This window comes from Mirounga leonina, unplaced genomic scaffold (assembly GCF_011800145.1).
Source record: "Mirounga leonina isolate KUSES-001 unplaced genomic scaffold, KU_Mleo_1.0 Mir_175, whole genome shotgun sequence".
Classification (NCBI taxonomy): Eukaryota; Metazoa; Chordata; class Mammalia; order Carnivora; family Phocidae; genus Mirounga; species Mirounga leonina.
Genome location: NW_023270453.1, coordinates 33,387,843 through 33,414,165, shown reverse-complemented (window position 1 = coordinate 33,414,165; position 26,323 = coordinate 33,387,843). Strand labels below are relative to the sequence as shown.

The 26,323-nt window shown below is 44.5% G+C and overlaps 1 protein-coding gene across 13 annotated transcripts in view; it reads left to right on the top strand.

Annotated features, from left to right (window-relative positions):
- The window catches only part of MARF1 (meiosis regulator and mRNA stability factor 1), a 43,803-nt gene that overhangs the window by 5,784 nt on the left and 11,696 nt on the right, over positions 1 to 26,323 (top strand). For 4 of the 13 annotated variants that reach the window (XM_035022331.1, XM_035022323.1, XM_035022329.1 and 1 more), the window contains 21 exons: positions 185 to 874; positions 1,622 to 1,796; positions 2,724 to 2,950; positions 4,029 to 4,146; positions 4,733 to 4,905; positions 6,133 to 6,561; positions 6,763 to 6,920; positions 7,008 to 7,166; positions 8,203 to 8,395; positions 9,116 to 9,294; positions 10,867 to 10,947; positions 13,273 to 13,509; positions 13,639 to 13,758; positions 14,449 to 14,624; positions 15,930 to 16,150; positions 16,874 to 17,016; positions 17,194 to 17,327; positions 18,637 to 18,839; positions 19,501 to 19,728; positions 23,063 to 23,293; positions 25,914 to 26,126. In XM_035022331.1, the coding sequence (XP_034878222.1) occupies positions 185 to 874; positions 1,622 to 1,796; positions 2,724 to 2,950; positions 4,029 to 4,146; positions 4,733 to 4,905; positions 6,133 to 6,561; positions 6,763 to 6,920; positions 7,008 to 7,166; positions 8,203 to 8,395; positions 9,116 to 9,294; positions 10,867 to 10,947; positions 13,273 to 13,509; positions 13,639 to 13,758; positions 14,449 to 14,624; positions 15,930 to 16,150; positions 16,874 to 17,016; positions 17,194 to 17,327; positions 18,637 to 18,839; positions 19,501 to 19,728; positions 23,063 to 23,293; positions 25,914 to 26,126 (4,488 nt within the window). The remainder of the gene's footprint in view (positions 1 to 184; positions 875 to 1,621; positions 1,797 to 2,723; positions 2,951 to 4,028; positions 4,147 to 4,732; positions 4,906 to 6,132; positions 6,562 to 6,762; positions 6,921 to 7,007; positions 7,167 to 8,202; positions 8,396 to 9,115; positions 9,295 to 10,866; positions 10,948 to 13,272; positions 13,510 to 13,638; positions 13,759 to 14,448; positions 14,625 to 15,929; positions 16,151 to 16,873; positions 17,017 to 17,193; positions 17,328 to 18,636; positions 18,840 to 19,500; positions 19,729 to 23,062; positions 23,294 to 25,913; positions 26,127 to 26,323) is intronic. The other 9 variants (XM_035022335.1, XM_035022332.1, XM_035022336.1 and 6 more) reach the window with 9 other exon arrangements.

Genomic DNA, 26,323 nt, shown 5'->3' with positions numbered 1-26,323 from the left:
ACCTCCTGCAGGCCTCTCTGAAGAAGGCCCCTGGTTTCAGCTGCCATTCCATATTGTTTGGTTATGGTTGAGTGATGTAAATAGGACTGAACGCTGTTTCCATTTTTGGATTGCAGTAGGATGTGAGTCACCAAAAGTCACTGGCCTCCTGACATTAACTGGCGTTCTGATCTTCTCTTCCCAGAAAGATTACATGGAGAACAAGAAAGTTGCTGTGGAATTAAAGGATGTGCCATCTCCCCTTCATGCTGGCTCTAAACTTTTTCCAGCAGTCCCACTTCCAGATATCCATTCTCTTCAGCAACCTAAAATACAGCTTTCACCTGTCCCCAAAGTAAGCTGCTGTGCTCATTGCCCTAATGAACCCTCCACGTCGCCAATGCACTTTGGTGGTGGTAGTGGCGGTGGTAGCGGAGGTACTGGTAGCTTGATTCACCCCGGCGCACTGTTAGACTCGCAGAGCACCAGGACCATCACGTGTCAGGTAGGGTCAGGGTTCGCTTTCCAGTCTGCGTCTTCACTCCAGAATGCCTCAGCTAGGAACAGTTTGGCCGGCATTGCAAGTGACTTTCCCAGCATGTGTCTAGAAAGTAATCTGTCTTCCTGCAAACACCTGCCCTGTTGTGGGAAGCTTCATTTCCAATCATGTCACGGTAACATGCACAAGCTGCATCAGTTCCCGGCTCTCCAGGGCTGCGCCTCTGCTGGCTATTTCCCCTGTTCTGATTTCACAAGCGGGGCTCCAGGGCATTTGGAAGAGCACATTTCACAGTCGGAGCTAACGCCTCACTTGTGCACCAATTCTTTGCACCTAAATGTGGTACCTCCGGTTTGTTTAAAGGGCTCACTTTACTGCGAAGACTGTCTCAACAAGGTGTGTATCTTCTTATTTATTCTGTTGGGCGCGGCTGACCTTTGAGGAATGACTTAAAGTAGATAGATGTTTCTTGAAAAATCTTCATTGTGCGCGGGGGTGAAGATTCTTCTGTGAGGTAGCTTTCACCCCATCAACATAGCTTCTCTTGGTCCTGAGAGAAGCAAAGGGTAAAAGGGGAAGGGCCATTCAAAAAAGTGCAGAGTCATTATTTATGTAGCTTACGCTTTTAGAGGCTCTTGTTGTAATCAGGCTGTTTCCTACATGTAAACCGAGTTCGGCAAAGCTTCGTGTTCTGTTTTGTCTTTAAAGGCTGGAGCACGATTGCAGTTTCTCATAACTAACACCTTATACATGGACCCATTCATGTAATGTAGGTCACGCCATGTTGTGCCTTTGTAGTAATTTGAGGGACTTGGAACTTGGCCTCAGTCACACCGGTGTTAAAAATCTCAGTTACCTTCACGTGAAGTGTATTTGGGGTCGCCTTTGGAGGATACACATGCCCTAGAATGATCATGTGACTACCTTCCCAGATCATTTCAAGTCACTTCTTGAAGTGAGTTTATGAACTGATAGCTGATGGTTCTGGGAATGCCCTGAAATACTGAAAATACATTCCATCAGAGGTTAACAGGTGGAAAGAAGAAACACTTAGACTGTGTTTTCAGTTGTTGTTTATAACTCTAGGTTCTGAAATGATGTATCTGAAACCTCCTCCTTTTCTTAAAAAAATTTTTAAAACAGCCGGCAAGAAATAGTATAATTGATGCTGCTAAAGTCTGGCCAAATATACCACCTCCAAATACTCAAACTGCACCTGTTACTATTCCTCTGTGTAATGGCTGTGGAACCAAAGGAACAGGGAAGGAGACCACGTTGTTATTGGCGACCAGTCTAGGCAAAGCTTCTTCGAAATTTGGTAAATGACAGTATGGTATAAAATGTGCATATTTAAGTAGTTTTCAGTATCTGATACTAACACTGCATTTAATCACCTCGAAAAGAAAAGATTCCTTGTGGTTCTGAAGCTACTGGGTAAATGAGTCTCCATTTCTACCTCTTGGTAAAAATCTTTTTATTCTTAGAGACCAACAAGCCATTTGCCTTTTATGTTGAGCTGCTGCTGTTTGAGACCAGAAGCTGTGTATAGAAAAACAGGGAGTATATTAGGAGAAATCAGTGCTAGAGGGGACTCCTTGTCAACTTAGGTTCAAAATCACACTGTTAGTTGTGCACTCCATGGAAGTACTTAATATTTAGAAAGATTTTGTAATGGTTGATGAAAAACTAATTGAAAAAACCTAATGTCATTTCCCCCCAAAAGTAGTTAATGTGATGTTATCTTTTGAAAGCATTTTTTTTAAATATTAGATCAGATGTTAATGCAGTGTTAAATTTTTTTTTTTTAAATCAAGAACAGTAACAAGTTCACCCTTTGTCACCTCTTCATTGGTCTTCCATACGAGCAGGTAGACAAGCGTGGGCAGAGCATGACAATCAGGTCCCAGAGCTGCAGTGTCTGTTTACCTCTGCGTTAGTGTTCAGAGAAGCATAATGATCAGCATGAGAATGGCTCATGCATTGCAGTGGATTTATTGTGGGCTTGAAGTAACTTGACCTTTAGAATTGTTCTCTCCTGAAAAAGAGGAATAATCGCTTAGAAATACTATTGGAACTTGCAGTTGTGCTCTTAGGTCAGCCGGTGAGGTTGGTATCCTTAAGCTTAACATCAATCAGTAATTTCGTTTTTCTGCCACTAAGAATTATAGCTAGCTACCTATTATTTTATTTTTAGTTTGCAATTTTTTTCCACTATGTGTGATTGAAAGTGTTAACATTTCCTAAGGGTCACCAGAAGTTGCACTAGCCGGACAGGTGCTGGAAAACTTACCCCCCATTGGAGTTTTTTGGGATATTGAAAACTGTTCAGTTCCCTCTGGCCGTTCAGCTACTGCTGTTGTACAGAGAATCCGTGAGAAGTTTTTTAAAGGCCACAGAGAAGCAGAATTCATCTGTGTGTGCGACATTAGTAAAGAAAACAAAGAAGTTATTCAAGAGCTGAATAACTGCCAGGTAAAAAAAAAAAGATTTTTAATCTATTATGGTAGGAGAATAAGCACATGTGGGTTTGTTTTTTTAAAGAATTTTAATTCAAAGTTTAATACACATTTGTCCTGAGTTTGCAAATAAAGGAAATTAGCAAAAGATTATTTCTAAAGTACCAGAAGTCATTTAATCATAACTGATCTTCCAATAATCTGCTTGTATGTAACTAGTGCTCTGCTAGTATGATGGTTACGTTTATATTCTTTGTTTTGACTTCCATGACTGCTCTGTGCAAAGGGCTCAAAGGATTTATTATTTGAAATATACAAATTTAACTGAAGCACCAAGATGTTAAGCAACTTTTTAAAGATCACGTGGCCAATAAATGGATGAGCTAGGATTTAAATCCAGATTGGCTGCAAAGTCTATTAAGCTGGACCTAGAATCCGGTTCTTTTGACTCGTAGACAAGTAATTCTATTGATACACCATATTGTTGCCTAAAATTCCATATTTGTGCTCCTTAAAAAATGAATAAATCTTATTGTGTATTGCACGTAGTTGAAGCACCTCTCAAAACCTTTCCTTGCTCTGGAGACTTCTGTGTAAGCCTGAGAGCTTTAACAGAAATAAACACATTTTAACTCTGTTGGGGACAGATGCCTCTCCTCTCCCACCACCTGATCCCAGATCCTGGAAGCCACAGACAATGTATAGTGAAGACAAATGACATCAAATACAGCCCTGAATCTTACCTTCATCATATACCAGTCTCTGCTACTTCCCCAGCTGTTGGCAAAAGCTATTAGAGCTAATTTACCTACTTCAAATTTCACTTCCTTTTCTGCCTGTTTTCTCAAAGGCAGATGGACGAAGTACAAAAGCAGAAGATTAGAGAGGCGAGAAGGGATAATAATGGGTCTAGCTCATTTGTACGGAGAGACAAATTTGAAATTATTGAGATCCACTTACAATTTTTTTCCATTCCTAAGTGGCAGTAATAACAAGAGTGTCTTTCCTCAGGGACCATCTGTTAAGATGCAGGCAGAATGCGTAGTGGTTTTTCTGACCGCAGCTCTTGCTCATTTGTCCTTACTTTAACGCAGGTAACCGTTGCCCACATCAATGCTACAGCAAAGAACGCGGCTGACGATAAGCTCCGCCAGAGTCTCCGAAGGTTCGCGAACACGCACACTGCTCCGGCCACTGTGGTTCTTGTGTCAAGTAAGTGCAGAAGCGTCTGCTAATTTCCACTAAACTCACTGTATGGGAATTGTTACAGAAGCCAGAACATGTTTAAATAAAATATGCCCCCAGAGAGGCTGAAATACACAGGACATATTTATGCTTATGTCTGAGAGCTGTTTAGAGAAGAAATGGAGTCTGTGTGGGTCTTGTGTATTTTCTCCTTAGAAGGTGAGTACAGATTCTTGTGGGGCCAGTTAAAGAAAAATGTGACTTTTTTTTTTTTTTAAACCCTGGGCCCAGTATTGCAAATTTTAATAATCTAAGAAGAATCATTTCCAAAGTTGATGCTCCCCAAAATGTTAATATTTCTTCTCTTCTACGAGAAGTAACATGTGTCTTGGAATTCAGTATAAGTATGTGGTAAAATTGTCTTGTGGTGTTAATTCTTCTGATACGGAATGTGTTCTTGTTCTAAGAAGAAGGGGGTAGGAGGTGGGGAGCAACTCTGAATACTATAGTCCAGCCATTTCTTTTTTTCTCAGTGGGTGTCAATGGAGTTGTGTGTCTCTGTCCAGTCCATCTAATGTTTGGGGACGGGGGTGGGCTGTACCTTTTCTTTCAGCTGATGTCAATTTTGCATTGGAACTCAGTGACCTGAGACACAGGCATGGTTTCCACATAATTTTGGTCCATAAAAACCAGGCCTCAGAAGCACTGCTGCATCATGCCAATGAGCTGATCAGATTCGAAGAGTTCATTTCTGACCTGCCTCCCAGGTTACCACTAAAAATGCCAGTAAGTGGGTTTGTGTTCTTTTTTGCTGTATTCTGATGTTACATTATGGAGGCTGAAGACCACCCATAATAGGGGCCATCAAGTGAGGCTGCTCTTTGTAGGAGGCTGGCCAGAGTTTTGAAATAAGGCTTAGAAATAGTTCTTCTCTTACAAATACACAGAGAATTGATATGTATGGATTTTGCTTTTATTTTGTTGCACAGTATCATAGGGAATTGATGTGTAGGTTAACCTTACCAATAGCCACTTGTCAGTGTCTCCAAAGCTAGCAGTGTTCTGTGTCCAGTGGATGGAAGTAATGGAAACATTTATTACTCCTTTTGCTTCCAGGCATGGGTAAAGAATATAAGGATGGTTTGCACACACTCGTGGTTGCAGTCAAATAAACAGAGAAATTATACACTTTTTTTTTTAAGATTTATTTATTTAAGAGAGCACACATGCGAGCGAGCAGGGGGAAGGACAGAGGGAGAGAGAGAATCTCAAGCAGATGCCATGCTCAATGTGGAGCCCGACATGGGGCTCGATTCCATGACCCCAAGATTGTGACCTGAGCTGAAACCTAAGAATCGGAGGCTTAATCAACTGAGCCACCCAGGTGCCCCTAACTGTACACTTTTTAGGCATTTAATCCTTAAGCCCCAGAAACCCCTGGGCCTGTTTACTACAGTTTCATTTCCCACCATGCACGTGCACTTGCACATTTTGTAGTGATTATTGCAACAGCTGTAGCTCGTTGAGCCACATGCTAGGAGAACGTGAGCATATTTCCAGCAGGGTGAGCATTTCTTAAGGTCTTGATTTGGGACAAGCATGTTTACGACAGTGTTGAGCTGTTTTTAAGCTATTTGGAGAATATATATGTGACTCCTGAAGAAATCGGCATTCCCTTTTCTAACGTTAAAGGACTTTAAGTCAGTTGTAGTATTTCAGGTAACATTGTCCACTTTTGAGATCCTTATTCTTTATGGTAAAAAAAAAAGACTTGATTATTCAGAACTTTAAATCTTGCCATTCTCATTCACTTGAATGATCATTTAAGGTATATTTCTCTCTTTCTGTGTTTTTCAGTCTAAGTAAGTTTACCTTCTCCCCTCTACATCATTGTTACCTCCCCTCCAAGGCTAAGGCTGTTAGCTTCAGTCTGGAGATCACTCCTTGTTCTAATTGTGTAATTGAACGTGTGCCCCTGAGTTAACCTGTTGTAACACTTCTCCTCTGTATCAGCAGTGCCACACTCTGCTCTATGTTTATAACCTACCAGCAAATAAAGATGGCAAGAGCATCAGCAACAGGCTCAGGCGCCTGTCTGATAATTGTGGTGGGAAAGTGCTGAGTATCACAGGCTGCAGTGCGATTCTCCGCTTCATAAACCAAGATAGTGCGGAACGGGCTCAGAAGCGAATGGAAAATGAAGATGTCTTTGGTAATAGGATCATTGTGTCATTTACTCCAAAAACTAGAGAACTCTGTGAGACAAAGAGTTCCAGTGCAATTGCCGATAAAGCGAAGTCTCCCAAAAAACTTAAGAATCCAAAATTGTGCCTCATCAAAGATACAAGTGAACAATCTTCCAGTGCCAAAGCCACGCCTGGAAAAGGGTCGCAGGCAAATTCTGGATCTACTACAAAAAACACAAATGTTAAAAGTTTACAGGTAACTTTGATACCTCTTGCTTTCTGAAGTTTATGGTAGGTTTGGTTTCTTTGTGTCTGTGTTTGATATGCCCGCTTGCTTTTGGCATGTCCTTTTTTATTTCCATTTTTGACCATACTCAGAGTTCCATGTTGCCTGGACAGGCTTTAAGACACGTTGGGTACTTACGTTTTCACCTCCGCCGCGCTTGTCTCTTTTAAGGAGCTGTGCCGCATGGAGTCGAAGACTGGGCCTAGAAACAGTGACTCCCAGCAAGGTAACCCGAGGCTGGCGGCACCTCTTCATAGAAGCTTGAGTGCTGCAGCGCCTGCACCTAAAAACTCGGGGACAGCAGAGTCTGCTTACAAAACCAATCCGAAGTAGGTTCGATTACTCTTTCTCACAGATGATTGTCTAATGTGAAGGAAATCCAGTGACCCTTCCCCGTCACTTTTTCTCTCCATTAGAAAAGAGAACCTCTGTGCCCGAAGTGTCACCAGTTCTCCCATAGAGAAAAAAGATAAAGAGGAGACCCCGTTCCAAGTGAGTTACCCATCGGCTTTTAGCAAGTTGATCGCATCAAGGCAAGTCAGTCCTCTGCTCACCGCACAGTCATGGTCTTCTCGGTGAGTCTAGCTTTTTGGTCGTGGGGGTAGTTACCTGCAATAGGAGGGATTACGAAATAACATCTGTTTAAAAGAATGCAAGCAATACAGGGGTACATAAAGTAAATGATGAGTCTTCCACCCCTCCTCCTCCAGCCTCCCTTTTCCTCGGTTAATCTTAGGTAGCGTTTGGGGGCAGTGCTTCTCACCATTTCTCCCTCCTGCACGTGGGAATCTGGGTAGGCAGAGGTCAGAGAAACTTGTCTAGGAGTCCCTGGCCTGGATGGGAGGCACGTTAACATGTCCTTACTTGAGTTCTCCTCACTTCGTCATGTTGTGGAAACAGCCCAAACTGGACACGCATTGGTTATTCTTATTCCTAGGGTAATTACCAGGAGCTGTTTGAAAAGCAAGGGTCTCTGTAAACCACTGTAATTACCTAAGTAACACTTACCTAAGTTCTCCAAATTCATACTGAGTACTTCTGGGGGCCTGGAGGACAGGAGGCATAAGGCCACGTTGCATCACGTGAACTCTTTCAAGCATTGTATTTTTTTTGCTGAGTTGGTGAAGACTCGCTCCAGAAAGTGACTTTAGATCTGTAAAGTTACATTTTAAAATTCACGTGAAAGTTTTCCTGATCTGGAGAAAGACTATAACACATGAGCAAGAATATCTAGCATTTTCAGAGCCAGGGAGAGGTTAAATGACTTACATGAATATCACAGGCTAATTAACCAAGAATAAATACCCAAAGTGGAAAATTAATTCATTAGGCCCACCTATAATTTTTGTCTTTAGTTTTAAATAATCCAGTGAAAGAATATTTGATATTAAATCATGTACTGGTTATTAATAGGGATCAACAGGTAGTACTTTGACAATAAATCTAAATCCGTGTATATTTAAAATAAATATACATTTGAAAACCAAATATTTAGTTTGGTTGTATTGTGGAAAGTTGTTTCTATATATAGCTTTGAGCAAAGCCTAAATGATACAAACTAAATAAATAGAATCACAGTTTTTAAAAATAATTTAACATGTATGTCTTAAGCAGGAGTATGTCTCCAAACCTTTTAAACAGAGCGTCCCCGCTTGCTTTCAACATTGCAAATCCAAGCATTGGTGCCGACAGCCCAGACCCATTTGCAAATGGTGCTGACATCCAGATCAGCAACATCGACTACAGATTATCCCGGAAGGAGCTGCAGCAGCTCATGCAGGAAGCGTTTTCTAGGCACGGCAAGGTAACCTTTTCTCTCTTGTTCCTGCCTTTCTTTTACCCTTTGCTAGCACTCCAACTCAAGAGAATGTCATTCAACACACATAACCACAGCCAGGATATAAGGATTACTGAATGAGTTTGAACTCCATCCTTTTTCCTTTGGTCTGCTCATGGTGATACTTTACATCCAGTTTTTAGGACAAAGCCCCAGAGAGCAAGAGACCTAGTGGAGAAGCACTTATGGTCATGGGCAGGGAAATAAGTGGCACTTTGGGAAATAAAACGCAGATGGATTTTATTTAGCTCTGGCTGCTAAAATACAGAAATAGGATTCTAAAGTAATGTTGGCTGTTTTTGTTAACATCTTACTGTATTGATGCAGTTTTTAGGTGCTATTTGCTAGAAGTGCACCTTTTCCAGATTATTAAAATGGCTATGCCCCCAGGTGTTTGCAGGGTCCAGAGAAGACCCCAAAGACTCCTCACATGTATTGGCTCCTGAGCCTACATGGGAGTGCTGTGTGTGCCAGAGCATGCAGGCAGGCCGGGCCAGTTTCATATTCCTGAAGGTCACCCAGTTCTAGTTCACTTAGGTTTTGCTTGGCAGAAGTGTAGAGTTCGGACAAGTTCCCTCACAGAAGCACGGAAGTCTGCAAACGTGTTCCCTAATGATTCACCTTCAGTTTTAAGATGACAGGGTTCTGGGTAGACATAGCATTCCATTTTCCTTTTTACTGCTGTAGGTGAAGAGTGTTGAGCTCAGCCCCCATACAGATTATCAGCTCAAGGCTGTTGTTCAGATGGAGAACTTACAAGAAGCAATCAGTGCGGTGAATAGCCTCCACAGATACAAAATTGGCAGCAAGAAGATCCTGGTCTCACTTGCCACAGGAGCTGCTAATAAATCACTCTCTTTACTGAGGTAAAAACAAACCATTTATTTCAGGAAATAACATTTTGGCCCAGAAATAACTTTGGAAATAAGAAGATAGTTTTGATCACTCTCCCAACCCTCTTAGATGATTACATATGCAATAGTGCTTACTCTTAATTGGTAGAGCCTACAAATAAGTTAGAAGTTAGCAATAAGCTAGTTAGAATAATTCGACTCTTGTTCAAGTCATTCCTCAAAGGGGAGGTACAGCTTAAACTTGGCAGGCAGTTAGGAGTAAAATAATACACCACATATCCAGAACAGGTTCTAAAAATAGCCCTCTATGGTAAAAGTTTATAAGCCTGGAAAGTCTCAAATACTACCTCCAAATCTTAGGAGAAGGTAGGTTTCTCTGTAAAGGGTAGATCTACAAAGCTCCAAGCTCTCAACGTGCAGATAGATCCTTAACATCAAATAGACACTCCGTAAGTCTGCATTATGATTATGTCAATTGTAGGAATCTGGTGATGATTTTATTCTTAATGCGCTTTGGTGATTCTTCGGCTCTCCCTGTTTTGGGGGAAACTAGTAAAACAGAACTCACTCCTAAAAATCTGTTTGAATTGTCAGAGGTCTTTCTCTGTGACATGTACTTCACCATTATTTTAAATTATGGTTTTTATCCCCTAGGATAAAAGTAATACTCATTGAAGAAACTTCAGAAAGGTCAGAAACATGAAAGAAGAGGGGGAGAAATCCATAATCCTGTGGCTCAAAGCCAGTCACTCAACAGTTTGCCTTTTGTTTTCCCTCTGAGTGTTTTTGGCTGCCTTTTTGTTTTTTTAAAACCATAGTTGGAATGATATATTGTATTCAGTTTCGTATCCTCAACTATGGGAACTCCACACCCATGTGGAATTCATGAACCACATGAACCACAACGTGGCAGGAGACATTCAAGCTGTTCTGCTTTTTGCTCTGAGTTAACAAGGTGTTTGTCTCATAGAGTAGTCAGTGTTCTTCTGAGACACAGGTGTGAGAAGCCCTATGCTTGAGTTTGGTAAAAATCCCAGGGTGTCTTGACTTTATATTCTTCAATTACCTTGTCCCTAAAGTAATTTCTTTAAGTTTTTCCAGAAAATTAATTTTGACATATCAGAAACTGGTAAATTTATGTTGCACGGACCATTGAATAACAGGGGTTAGAGGTGTCGACCCCCTCCCATGCAGTCAGCAATCTGCACATAACTTTTGGCTCCCAAAATCTTAACTATTAATTGAATTACTGTTCACCAGAAGCCTTACTACTCATATAAACAATGGATTAATCCCTGTTTTGTATGTTATATGTGTTACATACTGTATTTTTACAAAAAAGTAAGAAGGAAGAAAATGTTACTAAAATCATAAGGAAGAGAACATACATTTACAGAACTGTACTGCTTCGATCAAAAGAAATCCACATGTACACAGATTCGTGAAGTTCAAACACATGTTGTTCAAGAGTCAGCTGTACTTTGTGTTAATTTTATGAGCTCAGTTTTTTAAATACAACTTGGAAATCATCTGTTGATGTCCAACGACATCTGTTCTCTGATTGAGTGCCATTTTGTTTTACAGTTCAGAAACAATGTCTATTCTTCAGGATGCTCCTGCCTGCTGTCTGCCTCTTTTTAAATTTACAGATCTCTATGAAAAAAAGTAAGTTAGGTTTATTTTTTTTCCTCATTGATCCAGTCAATACTGATCGGCAGCTTCCACAATTCCTGTATTGATTAGTGACTGGCATAAAGCTGTCGTAGCTAGTCTTAAGGAATTTCCAGCCTTGTGGAGGAAAAGACATAAAAGCAATGGTATGCAGATTCAGAACCAGATTTCGATTTTAACATAACAACTTCCATTTTTACTAAATTTAGACCTCAGTCCCTAAAGCTGTACTTTCATTTTTTTTCCAATTGATCGATGAGTTTTGTTCTTCATTGAGTGAACATTTTTGAGCACCTTCTAGACTGTAAGCCCCAGGACAACAAGGACTTAGGACAGTCTCTTCAGTGCCCAGGGCTTAGTAGGTGCTCAGCAAGTATCAGTGGAATGAAAGTGTCAGGCTCTGTGTGGAACACAGAGCTGAGAGGACACAACCCTTGTCCCTGAGGAGCTTATGTCTAGAAGGGAAGAGAAGACACTCACAGATCATTATAGAACCAAGAAAACTGTCCTAAAGGAGGAGCAGGGAGGAGAAACTGCTATGAGGATAGAAGGAAAAAGGATTGGGACTATTACTCTGTGAACCGTGGGAGCCCTGAGTCGAGGAGGGAGAGGGGAGGTGTGGTGGCGGGAACCACGCTTCAGGAAGATTTTTCTGGTGATGGTTCCATCTGCGATGGAATGGACAGGGCAGGGAGGGAGATAGTGGAGGGACAGTGCCACACCAGTCCCCAGGCCTGGGCAGATGCTGTTGGAACACCCAAGTTTGAGTCGTCAGTGAGACAGGACTTGGTGACTAGTTTTATGCAGCCGGCAAGGTAAACAGTAGAGGTCATTTTGATTCTGAGGTTTTTTGCCCCAGATGACTGGGAGGATGGTTGTATGGTTAAACCAGAAATGGAGAAATAAAGCATGTTTGGGAGGTACAGTGAATTTTTGACCTTGGTTTTGGACACTTGAGATACAGAGTTGTGGCAGTTATTTTCCTAAAGGGGATCATGAAAGACAGGGGAGCAGATAGGGAGGGAGAGGGAACCCAGAGAAAGGCAGAACTGGATGAAATGCCACCAGGGACGGGAAGTGGGAGAGAACCCAGAGGTGAGGGTGACATCAGGACGTGTGGGGATGGTGCGAGATTTGGCAGGGAGGAGGAGGCTGCTGGTGACTTGAGAGCCATCCCTACAGAGTCCTGTGGATAAAATCCTGGGGGGAACAGGCTGACAGACTGGATGGTGAAATGGCAGAGCAGCTCCCGAGAGAGCAGCGTTTCCATTAGAGGCACGACGAGGTTACAGGACTGAGTGAGAGCACCAGGGGTGTATGTGTGCAGGGGCAGACAGCATGAGTGAGGGCGAGGGCGAGACTGCATTTGGTCAGGGGGACGTGTGAGCATCAGTGTAGGGCCCTGGGAAGAAACCACTGGAACGGCTAATGTTGAATGTGCGCTTAATGTGTGCCAAGCTTTTTCCAGACATAACATTTAATCCTCGTATCAACCCTGTGAGGTAGGCATTATATTCTCATTTTGCATTTGGGAAAGCTGAGGCCTGGATTGGTTCTAGAAGGTGACTAAGACCACACAGGTTGAGTTAGGATGTGAACTCAAACATGTCTGCCTTCTGACCCTGTGCCTTTTTTTTTCTTTTCTTTTCTTTTCTTTTTTGAGAGAGAGAGCACAAGCAGGGGGAGCGGCAGGCAGAGGGAGAGGGAGAAGCAGGCTCCCCACTAAGCAGGGAGCCCAGGATCACGACCTGAGCTAAAGGCAGACACTCAACCTACTGAGCCACCCAGGCACCCCTTGTGGCTTTAAGCTCCAAGTGTGAAAAATCTGCGTCGGGGGGGATGATTGAGGAGTTGAGCCTTGGGGAGTGTGGGTCATGAGGTTGAGGCATAGATGAGGTGAGGGAGTAGCTGGGAAGAAGTACACCTCTTCTGAGGGAGGAGAGCAGACATGGTGAGGGGTAGGTAATACAGAGGGATTTCCAGCTTGGGGGAGCCAGGTTGAAAGAGGTCATTATCAGATAGCTTTCCATCTCAGAAAATTAGGTGAGGTCATTTACAGAAACTGCAGGGTTCGAGGAATAAGTACCAAATGACATAGTGACTAATGGGCAGTGAGCCAGAGGTGACTCGAAGAAGTGCCAAGCATTACTGGTTTGGTAGTGAATGAATTTATAGTAGAATTATTCCAGTTTTACTTTTGAAGAGACAGAGGAACCATTCTTGGCAATAGCCCTTTATTTCATCAGATGTATAGGCATTGCTGTATAATCAAAGAAAAACATTCTAAATCAGCCTGTCTCTCCTTTTCCTCGCTTTTAGGTTTGGACACAAGTTGAATGTGTCAGATTTATATAAATTAACAGACACGGTCGCAATCCGTGAACAAGGGAATGGCAGACTGGTGTGTCTCCTACCGAGCAGTCAGGCCCGGCAGAGCCCCTTGGGGTCTTCCCAGTCACATGATGGCTCCTCGACGAATTGCAGCCCAATTATATTTGAAGAGTTAGAATATCATGAGCCTGTCTGCAGACAGCATTGTTCCAATAAGGACTTCAGGTATAACACTCATTTCCCTTTAGAAATCATCCTTTTGTATAAGGTGATGGAATATCTGTTACAGTTACCTTGCAAATGTTTTAGACCATGGAGAAAAGTCAGCTAACTGTTGTGTTCTCTTTTCTGTAGTGAGCATGAATTTGATCCAGACTCCTATAAGATTCCTTTTGTGGTTCTCTCGTTGAAGACATTTGCGCCCCAGGTTCATAGTCTTCTGCAGACTCACGAGGGCACTGTGCCTTTATTAAGGTGAACATGTCAAAGCCATTGAGATATGATGCCTTGGTTCTCCTCTTTCTAGAAAGTCTGCCCTCTGCCCACACCTCTTCCCAAGCGAGTATTATAGAATGCTTCATCCTAACATTTTTAGCACCGTGCAGTCAAAGTATATCTGAAATGGGAAAAAAATTTGTGTGTGTGCTGGTTTTTAGAAATGTAAGCAACGAATAGGAACGTTTCTTCCCCACAGAGATGAGATTAGTGTAAACGCTGTGCTAGACGTATGCATGCATGCTGCAAGGGTGTATAGAACCTCAAGCAGTAGATTGTAAAGCTTGAGAGAGAGGTGGTCTTCAGAAGGCCATGTAATCATCCCGTGGGCCACTCGGTACACTTAATATAGGGGCCAGCACGGGACAAAGTTTGCCCTAAAGCCATTGATACCTTAAGCAGGTAAATAACTGGCTTGGAACCCAGTTGCCTTGTTTCTCACACCCTCTGCTGGAACATTGTCCAGGTATTTCTGGTATCCTCAGAATGCATCAAAGAGGTCAATGCCGCAGTGATGGCCTCCCCCCTCCCTGGGACCTGAATTTTCACGTTCAAACCCAGATCCTGAGGATTTAAGGAGAAATGGTTTATGAATTTATTAAAGATTTCTGTTTAGCAGGTGCTTTGCTTTTCCATTATTTTGATTAGCCTTCTTTTCCCCCACTTCAGCTTTCCAGATTGTTACGCTGCTGAGTTTGGTGAACTGGAAGTAGTGCAGGAGACTCAAGGGGGTGTTCCCTTGGAACACCTCATCACCTGTGTTCCAGGTGTCAACATTGCCACTGCACAGAATGGCGTCAAAGTGGTCAAATGGATTCACAACAAGCCCCCGCCTCCCAACACGGGTAGGAGTCAGGCTTTCGGTTTTTCTGAGCCACTGGCTACCGTGAGAGGAGCCTGCTGGCTTTTATGTTGTACGGCAGCACTGTTTGCCAAGCGCAAAGCACCGTGAATGTCTCCTTTGATCTTTTAAAAACTGAAACTACTCTCTAAAGTGCTGAAGATCTGTCAGAACCAGACTTTTTGCAAGGACCAGCATAAATTCTGTAAAAAAATTTTAAACCCACATTTCACAGTTACAATCTCTTTAGCCCTACCTAATTTCGTGAAGCTTTTTGGCTTGTCAGTTGACTGGCCTTTTAAAAATCGTTTCACATATTTGAAAGAAATACCTCTAAATGGCAGTTTTACCTTTGAAATTCATTTTGGTCAACGTTTCTGACTTTGATAAATATGAAAACAGATTTAGCTCCCAGTGTAAAGGACCAGGCAATGTAAACCTAGCTTTGGGTGAGTTTCTGAGTTCTGGGCCTCCCCTGGGCTGCAGGTGTCTAACCCCACCACCTGTGAACAGCACTGAAAATTGTTGCCTTCCTATGGGTATGTCCTTCTCTTTGACCCCAAACACTTCCTCCTTTGCTCCTCCCCCTATGGGAAGAAAGGTAAGGATTACCAGGGAAGGAAAAATGTTTGTATCAGAGCTGCGTACCACTTTCTCCTGCCTTTCCCCTCAGTCCTAGGCCACACAGGCTCCCATATACTTGTGCTCTTTCTCCTTTCTCGTTAGCCTGCCAGTCTTGTAGAAAGGTTTCCATCCGATTATACTTTCATAATTAAAACTTTTTCTTGATTACATGGACATTCAAGATAAATGCAAGAACCTCTTTCTTAGTTTTATATCAGCTAGTTTTGTTACCGCTTTCCATGGTTCCCTGAGCAATGTTTTCAGCTTCCCTGCGGGTTTGTTAGGCTTTTTTGGGCTACCTGCTTGCTGCCCATCTATAACTTTGTTTCTGTGGGAAAGTATGTTCCATGGGACCAAGTTACAAATGAATCTTTGAAATACAACCAGTTTATAAGCTGCAAACGTCCTGTGTAATATCACTTCTGCTTTAACACTGCTGAAGTATGCTTTACTTTGACTACAGGACTTTGAGAAGTAGTAGTAAAGCATCTGACAGCCCATAAAGAAGTTGGGCTAGCCTGTAGATTATATGGGACCTGAGTATAGACACTGAGAAGTAAAGCAGCCCTTTGGTCTCATCTCCTTGGTCATGGTTGAGCTCAGGCGAGGGAGGGTGACGTTAGTTAACTTTCTTTTAGGGGTGAAATCCTATCTTAGGCATGTTCCGTTTTTCTCCCCCATCTAGACCCTTGGCTTCTGCGTTCTAAAAGTCCTGTGGGCAACCCCCAGCTGATCCAGTTCAGCAGGGAAGTGATTGACCTGCTGAGGAGCCAACCGTCCTGTGTCATCCCCATTAGTAACTTCATCCCGTCCTACCACCACCACTTTGCAAAGCAGTGTCGGGTATCAGACTATGGATATTCCAAGCTGATAGAATTATTGGAAGCCGTGCCTCATGTATTACAGGTAAGGAAAGCTTAAGGATTACTTGTTTAAGGACGGGAATGTTCCTCCGTGGCTTTGGCTCCTTCCAGGAAACAGGATAGCTGGTAACCTCCTTCAAGGTGGCGTCTCAGTTTTTCTAGAAAACTGTGAGTTTAAACATAAAGAAGGAACCCCTTAGAGCACTGAGGAGTATTTTCCTTCTAATCTCTGTAGACTCACCTTCCACTTCCTAGCCCAGGCCTCTCCAGGATTGTTCACTCTTACAGAGGAGCTGCCATGAACACAGGCTTAGCTGTCATCAATGAGTTAAAGACCAGCTCCTGGGCTGGGGCCTAGCATTGGTTCCTAAGGAGTCTTTGCCCTATTAATTTAGAGTGTTCTATAGCTTCTTACCTATAAAACAGCTTCCCACTTACAAAATGGCCTGGAACACCTTAGCTGTCCTTTGTAGACAAAATTAGTTGCCCAGATTAATAATATGCTTTTTATTTCTAGACTCAGGACTATTTGAGAAGGGATATAAAGGGCAAACAAAAAGGGGGTGGGGGTCCCAGGCACTTGAGCAGTTGTTCATTTTGACCATCTACGTTCCGTTGATCTTCATGCGTTTGAAAATGCAGATACCATGTATAAAAGGACTTGTTCTCTGAGAGCAGTAACAGGAGAGAGAGAATGCCATCAGCCAGAGAGTCAGTACGTGCCAAGGTCTGACAAGTATAAATAATCGAAGTGTTTGATTTGCAGATTCTCGGAATGGGCTCCAAACGTTTGTTGACCCTTACCCACAGGGCCCAGGTGAAGCGCTTTACTCAGGATTTACTAAAACTTCTCAAATCCCAAGCCAGCAAACAGGTCATTGTAAGGGAGTTCTCACAGGCTTATCATTGGTGAGTTGATGAGAAGGGGGGAAAAAAGGAAAGCAAATATTTCAAAACACTTTTTTTCCCCACAAATTTAAAATCATTATCTAATGTTTTCTACTTAGCATTTTTAAGGAAGACTTAAAAGTTAATTTAGCAAGGGACATTTCTCATTCTTCACCCATTTTCCTGGTTAAATTCTAGGTGTTTCTCAAAAGACTGGGATGTCACCGAATACGGTGTTTGTGAGTTGATCGATATCGTGTCAGAGATACCAGACACAACCATCTGCTTGTCCCAACAAGATAATGAAATGGTGATTTGTATCCCCAAGAGAGGTATGTTGACTTAAATATGCTGGAAGACAGTTGCGTATCTCAGTGTTTACCTTATTAACATGGACTCCTGTGTCCTTTCCGCCACCTCCATGGTTCCTGAGGATGCCATGGAAAGCGCATTGTGAGAACTATCGCTGTGCAGTGGATCTGAGGTTCTTCAGAGCAGTGCAGCAACTTGCCAACAAGAAAAGCAAACTGGTTTTTTAGGATTCACTGTAGGGAGAAGAAGGGCATAAGCAGCACTTTCTTGAAATGCCTTCTTCAGCCTGTCTGTGGCTATTGTCACCATAATTATCCAGCTGAGAGTCAGTTACCATGCATGGCTGTTGCTTGTCTCTCCTCTTTAACTGAGCTACTTGACTGTGCATTCTTGAGAAGGAAGAAGATCCAAGCAAATGTTTTTTTTTTTAAAGATTTTATTTATTTGAGAGAGAGAATGAGAGAGAGAGAGCATGAGAGGGGGGAGGGTCAGAGGGAGAAGCAGACTCCCTGCCGAGCAGGGAGCCCGATGCGGGACTCGATCCCGGGACTCCAGGATCATGGCCCGAGCCGAAGGCAGTCGCTTAACCAACTGAGCCACCCAGGCGCCCGCAAATGTTTTATCTTTCACATTTCGGTCATTCCGGTTGAGGTCTGGGAGCTGAGATAGGTAAAATTACATCTATCTACTGTCCTGTTCTCCCAGTATCATTAATCAGTGCTTCTTAACTTGTGTTCCTGCAGAACGCTGACGTTCATGAAATCATAATACTCCAAAGCTTTTGGAGTAATGTGTTTTCCGATTTTCATTTAAAAATTAATAGAAACAAAAATTAAAGTTGAAGCTTTTTCTCCCCTGTATTTTTGTTAAACTTTTGTTGCCTGTACTCTCTTCTGCTAGCAATTTTAACTGAAGATCAGAAGAAGACACAAAAAGCATGTGGCTATTCAGAAATGCAGTTTTATAGAAATAATGTCTAGGTTACTTTTTCAAGTACAGAGAGCTGGATATGTGTCATGCTCATATATACGGGATAGGGGTGGGGGACGGGGAGCTAGAGAAAATACGTCCAGCTAGCAGGGCCAAATGACATGGGTGTGTATGTGTCTTTCATAGTGTACCATGATAGTCTCCTAGCTTCCTGGTGGTGTGCCCTTAAGAGAGTTTGAAAACCATTCTGCACAGAGAGAACATGACCCTGTTTGTTTTAGGTTGTGGGTGTTTGGAAGGCAAAGAGGGTTATTTCTTGTCATCTGTGCATAGGACTAATCCAGCAATCCAAATGAAGGGAAGAAGACTGATTTATTTTTTTATTTTTTCTTTTGTAAGAGCGTACCCAGGATGAAATAGAAAGGACAAAGCAGTTCTCCAAGGATGTTGTTGATTTGCTACGGCACCAGCCGCACTTCCGGATGCCCTTCAACAAATTTATCCCTTCCTACCACCACCACTTTGGCCGCCAGTGCAAACTCGCATACTACGGGTTCACCAAACTGCTTGAACTTTTTGAGGCCATACCTGATATTTTACAAGTGAGTGAAGAGATTCCAGTTATATTTTTCTGAACAATATTGGGGGGGGGGGACTTTTTCTCTTCCAGGTCTATTTTTCCTGGGAAGTAGTGAGTTAGGAGATAGGAGGAAAACCTTAAACATTTTGATCAGAGAAGCTAGGTTGTTGGCTCGTTAGTATTTTTAGGTAAGTGTGGGGTTTTTTTTTCCTTCAGTAAAGAAAGAAATCATCCTTCAAATTTGTTTCAGGGTAATTACTGAAAAAAAAAATTAAATAGTTCGATTTCTTAAATGGAATATTCTTCCATTAGCGCCATACTTTTCAAACCTCTTAGGTTGGCAGTGGGGATGAGTATATGAGGTGATTCGAATGCTTAGCTGTTAAGCCACTGTGAAGTTGAACCAGATTTCTGTTGTTAATTTTATTAGCATTACTATTTTTGATCCTTAAAGTGCTTTTAAAATTTTTCTCATGTGTGATAAAATACACATTACCTGGTTAACCCTTTTTTAAGTGTGCATTTCAGTAGTATTAAAATCTTGCGAAACTGAAGCTTTATATCCACGAAAGAACACCAGAGTGCTTCCTAGTTACTAAGTGTGTATGTTTATATGCTATTGAATTCCATGAATAATCCCAACTTGTTCACTCTCGCCTTCCTCCTCCTGTGTGTTTTCCAAGGTATTGGAATGTGGAGAAGAAAAGATCCTCACTTTGACAGAGGTGGAACGATTCAAAGCTTTGGCTGCCCAGTTTGTCAAACTCCTTCGGTCCCAAAAAGATAACTGCCTTATGATGACAGATCTGCTTACGGAATATGCTAAAACTTTTGGTTACACATTTCGTCTCCAAGACTACGATGTCAGTTCAATTTCGGCTTTAACACAGAAACTCTGCCATGTGGTAAAGGTGAGCAGATTTTTACTTTCATGGATGAAAACATGGCGGCAGCATCTTCCCCGGGGTGTTTACCTGTGCTTAGCATTTCCTTGTTCACCCCTGGCACTAGTCACCGCTTCACTGCACGTGCTTCATATGCCATTAATACATTACTAGGTAGCAGGAGCTGACTCTGGTTTGGCAGGTAAGAGTTCTGCACTTGCCCTTGTGTGTTTCTTAGAGGCCTTGCCAAAGTAACGTCCCTTTGAGCCGATGAGATCTCTGTTTTATCCGAGGGTGTTTCTTCTTAGGAGTATCCATCTAAGTGGACTGTGGTCTCTGAAGTTGTGGGGAGACTGTAATCACAGATCTCTTGCCCCTCCCAGATTCCGACAGACTTGAGTAGATTCAGGAGCAGGCTAGGCTCACAGCTGTCTTTGTTGCTGTTAACAGGAGGTCGGGGAGGCTAACTTCCTCATCCTGCTCTGGGCTGAGCTGACCCTCCCCGTCCCAGGTAGAGCAGCTGGACCGTTTCAAGCTGCCTCCTGCACGGGATCAAGAAAACTCACTATAAGGAGGGAGAAGTGAAAGGGAAAATGTACCTAGTGGGGGCAGCCCCAGGTACAGATCTGGAAGGAATCCAGTTATGTACTGTCTGGTTAAAGGGAGAAGAACCTCCACAGGAGACCGAGAAGGAGCTGCCGGGGAGCAGGAAGGACACTAGGAGTGTGGCTCACTCCCGGTGCCGCCTGCTGGGAGGATGGGTGAGGTAGGGACTAGCGTGACCTGCAGGCCTAGCTAAGTTGGGGGGGGCTTAGGGTTGCTGGCCAAGACGGCGTCAGCATCAGTGTGTGGGGACCAAAGAAAGGCACACGGAGTGGGTTGAGGCAGGAGGAGTGGGACATGACAATGGTGACCAGTCCTGCAGACAGCTTTTCGGCTTGTGTGCTTGTGAGGGAGGAGAGAGCATGGTGAGAGGAGACTGCGGGACGGAGTGGACCAGTGCGCTTTCTGGTGGCTGCTTTGCTCCCAGTGGAGAGACTTGAGCATGTGTGAGAGCCACAGGGGAAAAGAAGATAAATACCCAAAGGCGAGATGGGGTGGCAGGGTGGGGGTCCTGAGGAGGCAGGCCTGGGAATCGGTGTTCAGCGGAAGGAGGCACAGCCCTGATATTCGTTCTGTGACCAAAGGGAGGGAGTGGAGGGTGGAGGCAGTAAGTTTGATGTTCCTCCCTGGGAAGAGGAGGAAGGTACCTGAAAGAGACAGGATTCACAATTGAAGTGGCCACCGTGGTGCGTGGGACCCGCTGGGACCTCAGGCAGGGTGCTAGGAGTAGGGGGAGCTCCGCAGGGGGATGGCAGGGCCCGTGGCGCTACCGTGGGGACGCTCAGTGGCGCAGGGCTGCTTTGGTGCAGGCACAGGGGAAGCAGACATTTGGGCTGAAGGTGGGAGTTTGCCAGATGGTGCAAAGAAAAGACACAGGGATAAGGGAGCTTCCAGAATATGACCAGAAAGGCGATGAATTAATGGCCCATCAGCGCCAAGGTGGATGAAAGAGGAACGTGTGAAGAAGGGAGAGGACTTGAATTGGGAGGACATGGGAGTCCATGCAGGTGAAGCTGGAGAAGGGGTTAAGAAGAGCCGATTGTTGGAATCTCTTTCCGGTCTCCCACCCCAGCGTCTGCCCCCAGGCTTCCTTTCACGTGCGGCCTGCGTGGGAGGTTTGCATGAGCTACATGGGAAGTGGGCGGTAGCCGGTAATCACAAGTGTGACCTGGGAACGGGGGTCTGCAGTGGAATCGAGTAGGAGAGGATGTGCCTGGAGATGGGGTGGGTGAGGAACGGAAAGTCTACGGGGTGAGATAGGCCCCCTGGATGCTCAGTCACCCAGCGTGTGAAGGCAGTGGTGGGCTCCAGTGGATTGCAGGTCTAAGCCGTGACCAGAGATTTTGATGAGCGAGGGTGGGTGAGTGGGGAGTTGGAGCGTCAGCAGTCAGCATGGGGAGGGATCGGAGGGGCTCTGGTGTGCTGCCCTGCCTGCTGCAGCCTCTCCCAGGAGCCTCTGGGAAATGCTGATGCCCGGACTTCACCCCTGCCTCCGAGATTCTGATGTAATCAGCCCCAGTGCGCTCTGAGCGTTGGCATTTTTTGTAAGCTCCCCAGTTGGTTCGGTCGTATAGCGTGGGTTCAGAATCAGGAGCTGTCTCTAAGCATCAAAAGAGCAGGCTTTTATTTTTTTCTCCTTGAAAGGCTGGAGTTGTAGCAATGGTCTGGGTATCTGAGAATATGGCCCGGATTCCCCTAGGCTTGAATCTGTTGATTGATTAAACCCTGCGTCTGCAGAGGAAATCTGTCCTCGAAATCGCCACAAATCTGTAACCATGATAAGTGGGGTGGGGGGCCTATGCACTAACCTCCTGTCTTGGCTCTGGGTGAGCGTCCAAACAAGGGACACACTGGGATTGTGATGGCTTCTCAAGTGCTACTCACCTCTCTGCCTCTGAGGACCCAGAGCCCCAGGGAGTACGAGCCTGTGATTACCCAGCCCTTACTGAGGCACTGAGACCTGTGGTCTTGGCTGGGAAACCAGACGGGGCAGTTCTGTAACAGTAAACTTGGTTTGCGTACCAGCACCTAAGCACGCGCATACTGAAGCTCTGCCTGTTTTAAGTCTGGTGGCGGCTCCGTTCACAGACTTGTTCCTCTGCCCAAGGCCTGCAGCTCTTGGTTAGCATGTGCCTGTTTCTTCACATGCTCTTTGGTCTCCCATTGCTAACCTGTGTCTTTTCCAGAAGGTCCCCCTTCCAGTGCACTTCATCACTCCAACCTTGTATCTCCTCGAGAAGTGAGGGAGAGACATGTAGTCAAACAGGAAAATACCCACTTGCTGGCTAGTGATGATGGACTAGAGGAGTGCGGGTGCCTTTAGTCAGAGTGGGCCTTCAGTCTACTCTGGGACACAAAGGTGGGGTGAGTCAGTCTGCAGAGCAGCCCTGTGGACCGTCACCTGCAGTCCAGACTCCCGCCTTGAGCGCAGAAACCTTCAGTTCAGGGTCTTGGGCCCCTGGATGTCGGCCGGCCAGTCTTCCCTCCTTCCATAGGGGAGTGGAATGAGTGCCCTAAGAGAGGGCTGGTATCGATGGCTGTCTGATTGTGGACCAGCAGAAAGGGAGGGTACAGCTCCCACTCTGGTGTCCCACGGCAGCTGAAAACAAACTCACGCACTCACTTACGGGTAAGAGAAGGAAGTAGAGGTTTTCCCTCTATTGGTCTCCCTAGCCCGAAGGATAGGGGCTGAGTCAGGTGGCCGTGGCCCAGTGTGCCGCTCTTGAGTTGGGAAACTCTGGGACTCTTGTTCCCCCAGGTTGCTGACATGGAGTCGGGCAAACAGATTCAGCTGATCAACCGCAAGTCCCTGCGCGCCCTCACTGCCCAGCTACTGGTGTTGCTGATGTCTTGGGAAGGAGCCTCCCACCTTTCTGTCGATGAGCTCAAGAGACATTATGAAACTACCCACAGTGCTCCCCTCAACCCCTGTGAATATGGATTCATGACCTTGACTGAACTTCTGAAGAGTCTGCCCTACTTAGTGGAGGTACGAGTGCTAACGGTTCTGTAGAGCCATCTTACTGAGATCTGCTGGACTGTTCCTGGGCACCTGACGGTCTGGGTTAGAGGGTGTAGAGCGGGAAGGGACCAGTCTGTCATTTTGTACTTGAACAAACCGAGTCAGAGCAGGGTTGCAGGCACCTTGCCCAAATGAGTGCCCAGCTAAGAGGGAAGCCGCAGCCTCCTGAGTCCTGAGCTGGGGTGTTTTCATGCTACACTAGGCTGCAGTTTGCTACTGTCAGCGCTTTCTGACAAGATGGATGGTGTGGGGGCAGGGAGGGGGGCTGTCATCAGTCAGACACTGGTCAGAAAGGAAGGCTGGTGACCCGAGTACTCTTTTAAGAATAGCACTTAAGATGAAAAGAATCATAGGAGAATATTACAGATGTAAATAAGCCCCCCTCCCCTGGCCAAGCTATCAAAATTGACCCAAGAAGTTAAAAATTAGACCAGTTGGGGTGCCTGTGGCTCAGTCAGTTAAGCATCTGCCTTTGGCTTAGGTCATGATCTCAGGGTCCTGGGATCAAGTCCCGCGTCGAGCTCCTTGCTCAGCGGGGAGCCTGCTTCTCCCTCCCCCTCTGCCTGCCGTTCCACCTGCTTGTGCTCTCTCTCTGTCAAATAAATAAATAAAATCTTTTTAAAAAAATTAGACCAGTTACCACAAGAGAGGCTGTAAGATCATTGAAATTTTACCAGTGAAAAAGACACCAGGACCAGATAGGTTGTTAACAGTTGGATTTTTAACTAGCTTTAAAGAATTACGCCCAGGGACACCTGGGTGGCTCAGTCGGTTAAGCGTCTGCCTTCGGCTCGGGTCATGATCCCAGGGTCCTGGGATAGAGTCCCGTGTCGGGCTCCCTGCTCCATGGGGAGCCTGCTTCTCCCTCTGCCTCTGCCTCTCTCTCTCTCTCTTTCTCCCTCTCTCTCTCTCTCTGTCTCTCGTGAATAAATAAATAAAATCTTAAAAAAAAAAAAGTTAAAAAAAAAATAAAAGAATTACTCCCAACTTCCTAAAAACCATTCTAGGCCATATTAAAAACAAAACAAAAAGACAACAAAAACAAAAAACCTCACCACTTGATTTTATGAAGCCAAAGCAACTTTAACACCAAAAACCTAACTAATACAGTCCCCCAAAAGACAATGATTCTAAATAGGGTATTAACCAGTAAAGTCTAGCAAGGTGGAAAAAGAGTGCTATCCCATTGTTACCATATAACCATATGATTGATAAATAATTCAGAGATACTGACAGAAGCTCTCTCCTTGGCCAAACTCGGGCCAGGCTCTTGGGAGCCGCCTTCTACACTAGACTGCAACCTTGGATGTCTTGGTAATTTTCCATCCACAAATATCCCCTCCCTCCTTAGCTATAAATCTTCACTTTTCTTCGTTGTATTCAGAATGGAGCCCAATTCTGCACTGAGGTTCTTTCCTTTTATTGCAGTAGTTCTTTTTTTTTTTTTAATTTTTTTATTCTTATGTTAATCCCCATACATTACATCATTAGTTTTAGATGAAGTGTTCCATGATTCATTGTTTGTGCATAACACCCAGTGCTCCATGCAGAATGTGCCCTCCTCAATACCCATCACCAGGCTAACCCATCCTCCCACCCCCCTCCCCTCTAGAACCCTCAGTTTGTTTTTCAGAGTCCATCGTCTCTCATGGTTCTGCAGTAGTTCTTGAATAAAAACTATTTTTCCCACTAACTACTGTCCAGCTCTGGTTTATCCTCACAATATCACATCCAACATTTTCAGAGCTCTGTTAATTATCTTTAAGGTGAACAGTGGTTCTAGGTAGCGTAAATGGATGATCCAAGACAAAAGGCTTTCCATGGCCAGCTTGGGTTGGGAAATATCCCTTCCCTTGGAGATTGTCAGTGCACATTAAAGACTCTGGAAAGGTTTATGGTAAAGAAATTTGTTTACTTGAGGACAGAATAACTTCGGGGTTTCTTCCCTTAAGACTAATGTGGTCATCCTGCAGCACAGAGTTCCTTGGATCCCCACTTTGGGCGAGGGGGTTCATTGGCCTCAGTCCCTGCTGTCTGATGCAGTCCTCTCACTCTGGGGATTTGTCTCCCCGCCTCACTGCCTCCTTTTGTTTGAGACCCCATATCGGCCAGTTCCCTTCCTTTCTGACAACGCTATTTCCCCAGACCTCTGCCATCTTAGATGCACAGATAGAATTGAAGTTTGCTCTAAGGTAGCACTTTCTGTGGGAGGAGATCCTTGAATGAGAGCCCCCTCCTCCCAAGCTTAGTGCCCATTTTCAAGTTGACTTGGCGCCTTTTCACTCTCAGCTGAAGGCCCAGACTCCCTGGAGGGGGCGGGGCGGGGGGGGCAAGGCTAGTCACTGGAAGTTTTTTTTGTTTTTTTTTTAGATTTTATTTATTTGACAGAGACAGCGAGAGACAGAACACAAGCAGGGGCAGAGGCAGAGGGAGAAGCAGGCTCCCCGCTGAGCAGGGAGCCAGACATGGGGCTTGATCCCAGGACCCTGGGATCATGACCCAAGCCGAAGGCAGACACTTAACCAACTGAGCCACCCAGGTGTTCCACTCTGGAAGTCTCTAATGCTACGTTTTTCTCTTGAACCAGGTTTTCACTAATGATAAGACAGAGGAGTGTGTGAGGCTCACGAACCTATATTTATTTGCCAAGAACGTGCGGTCTTTACTTCATACTTACCACTACCAGCAGCTTTTTCTCCATGAGTTTTCCATGGCCTATACCAAGTATGTCGGAGAAACACTGCAACCCAAGACCTATGGCTACAGTAGTGTGGAAGAGCTCTTGGGAGCAATCCCTCAGGTGGGTATTCTCAGAGGTTCTTGGAGAGTATCTTCCTGGAGAGCCCCAGGCTCACTCTCCTGAACACAGTCATGAAATGCTGCCAGGCTAATGAAATGGCAGGCATTTTGAAAAACGTACTGTTGGCATTAAAGGAATGATTCTAGCGTTTCTGCTTGATTGTGCAAGCCTTTATTAAATCCGTATATGCCAGGTGA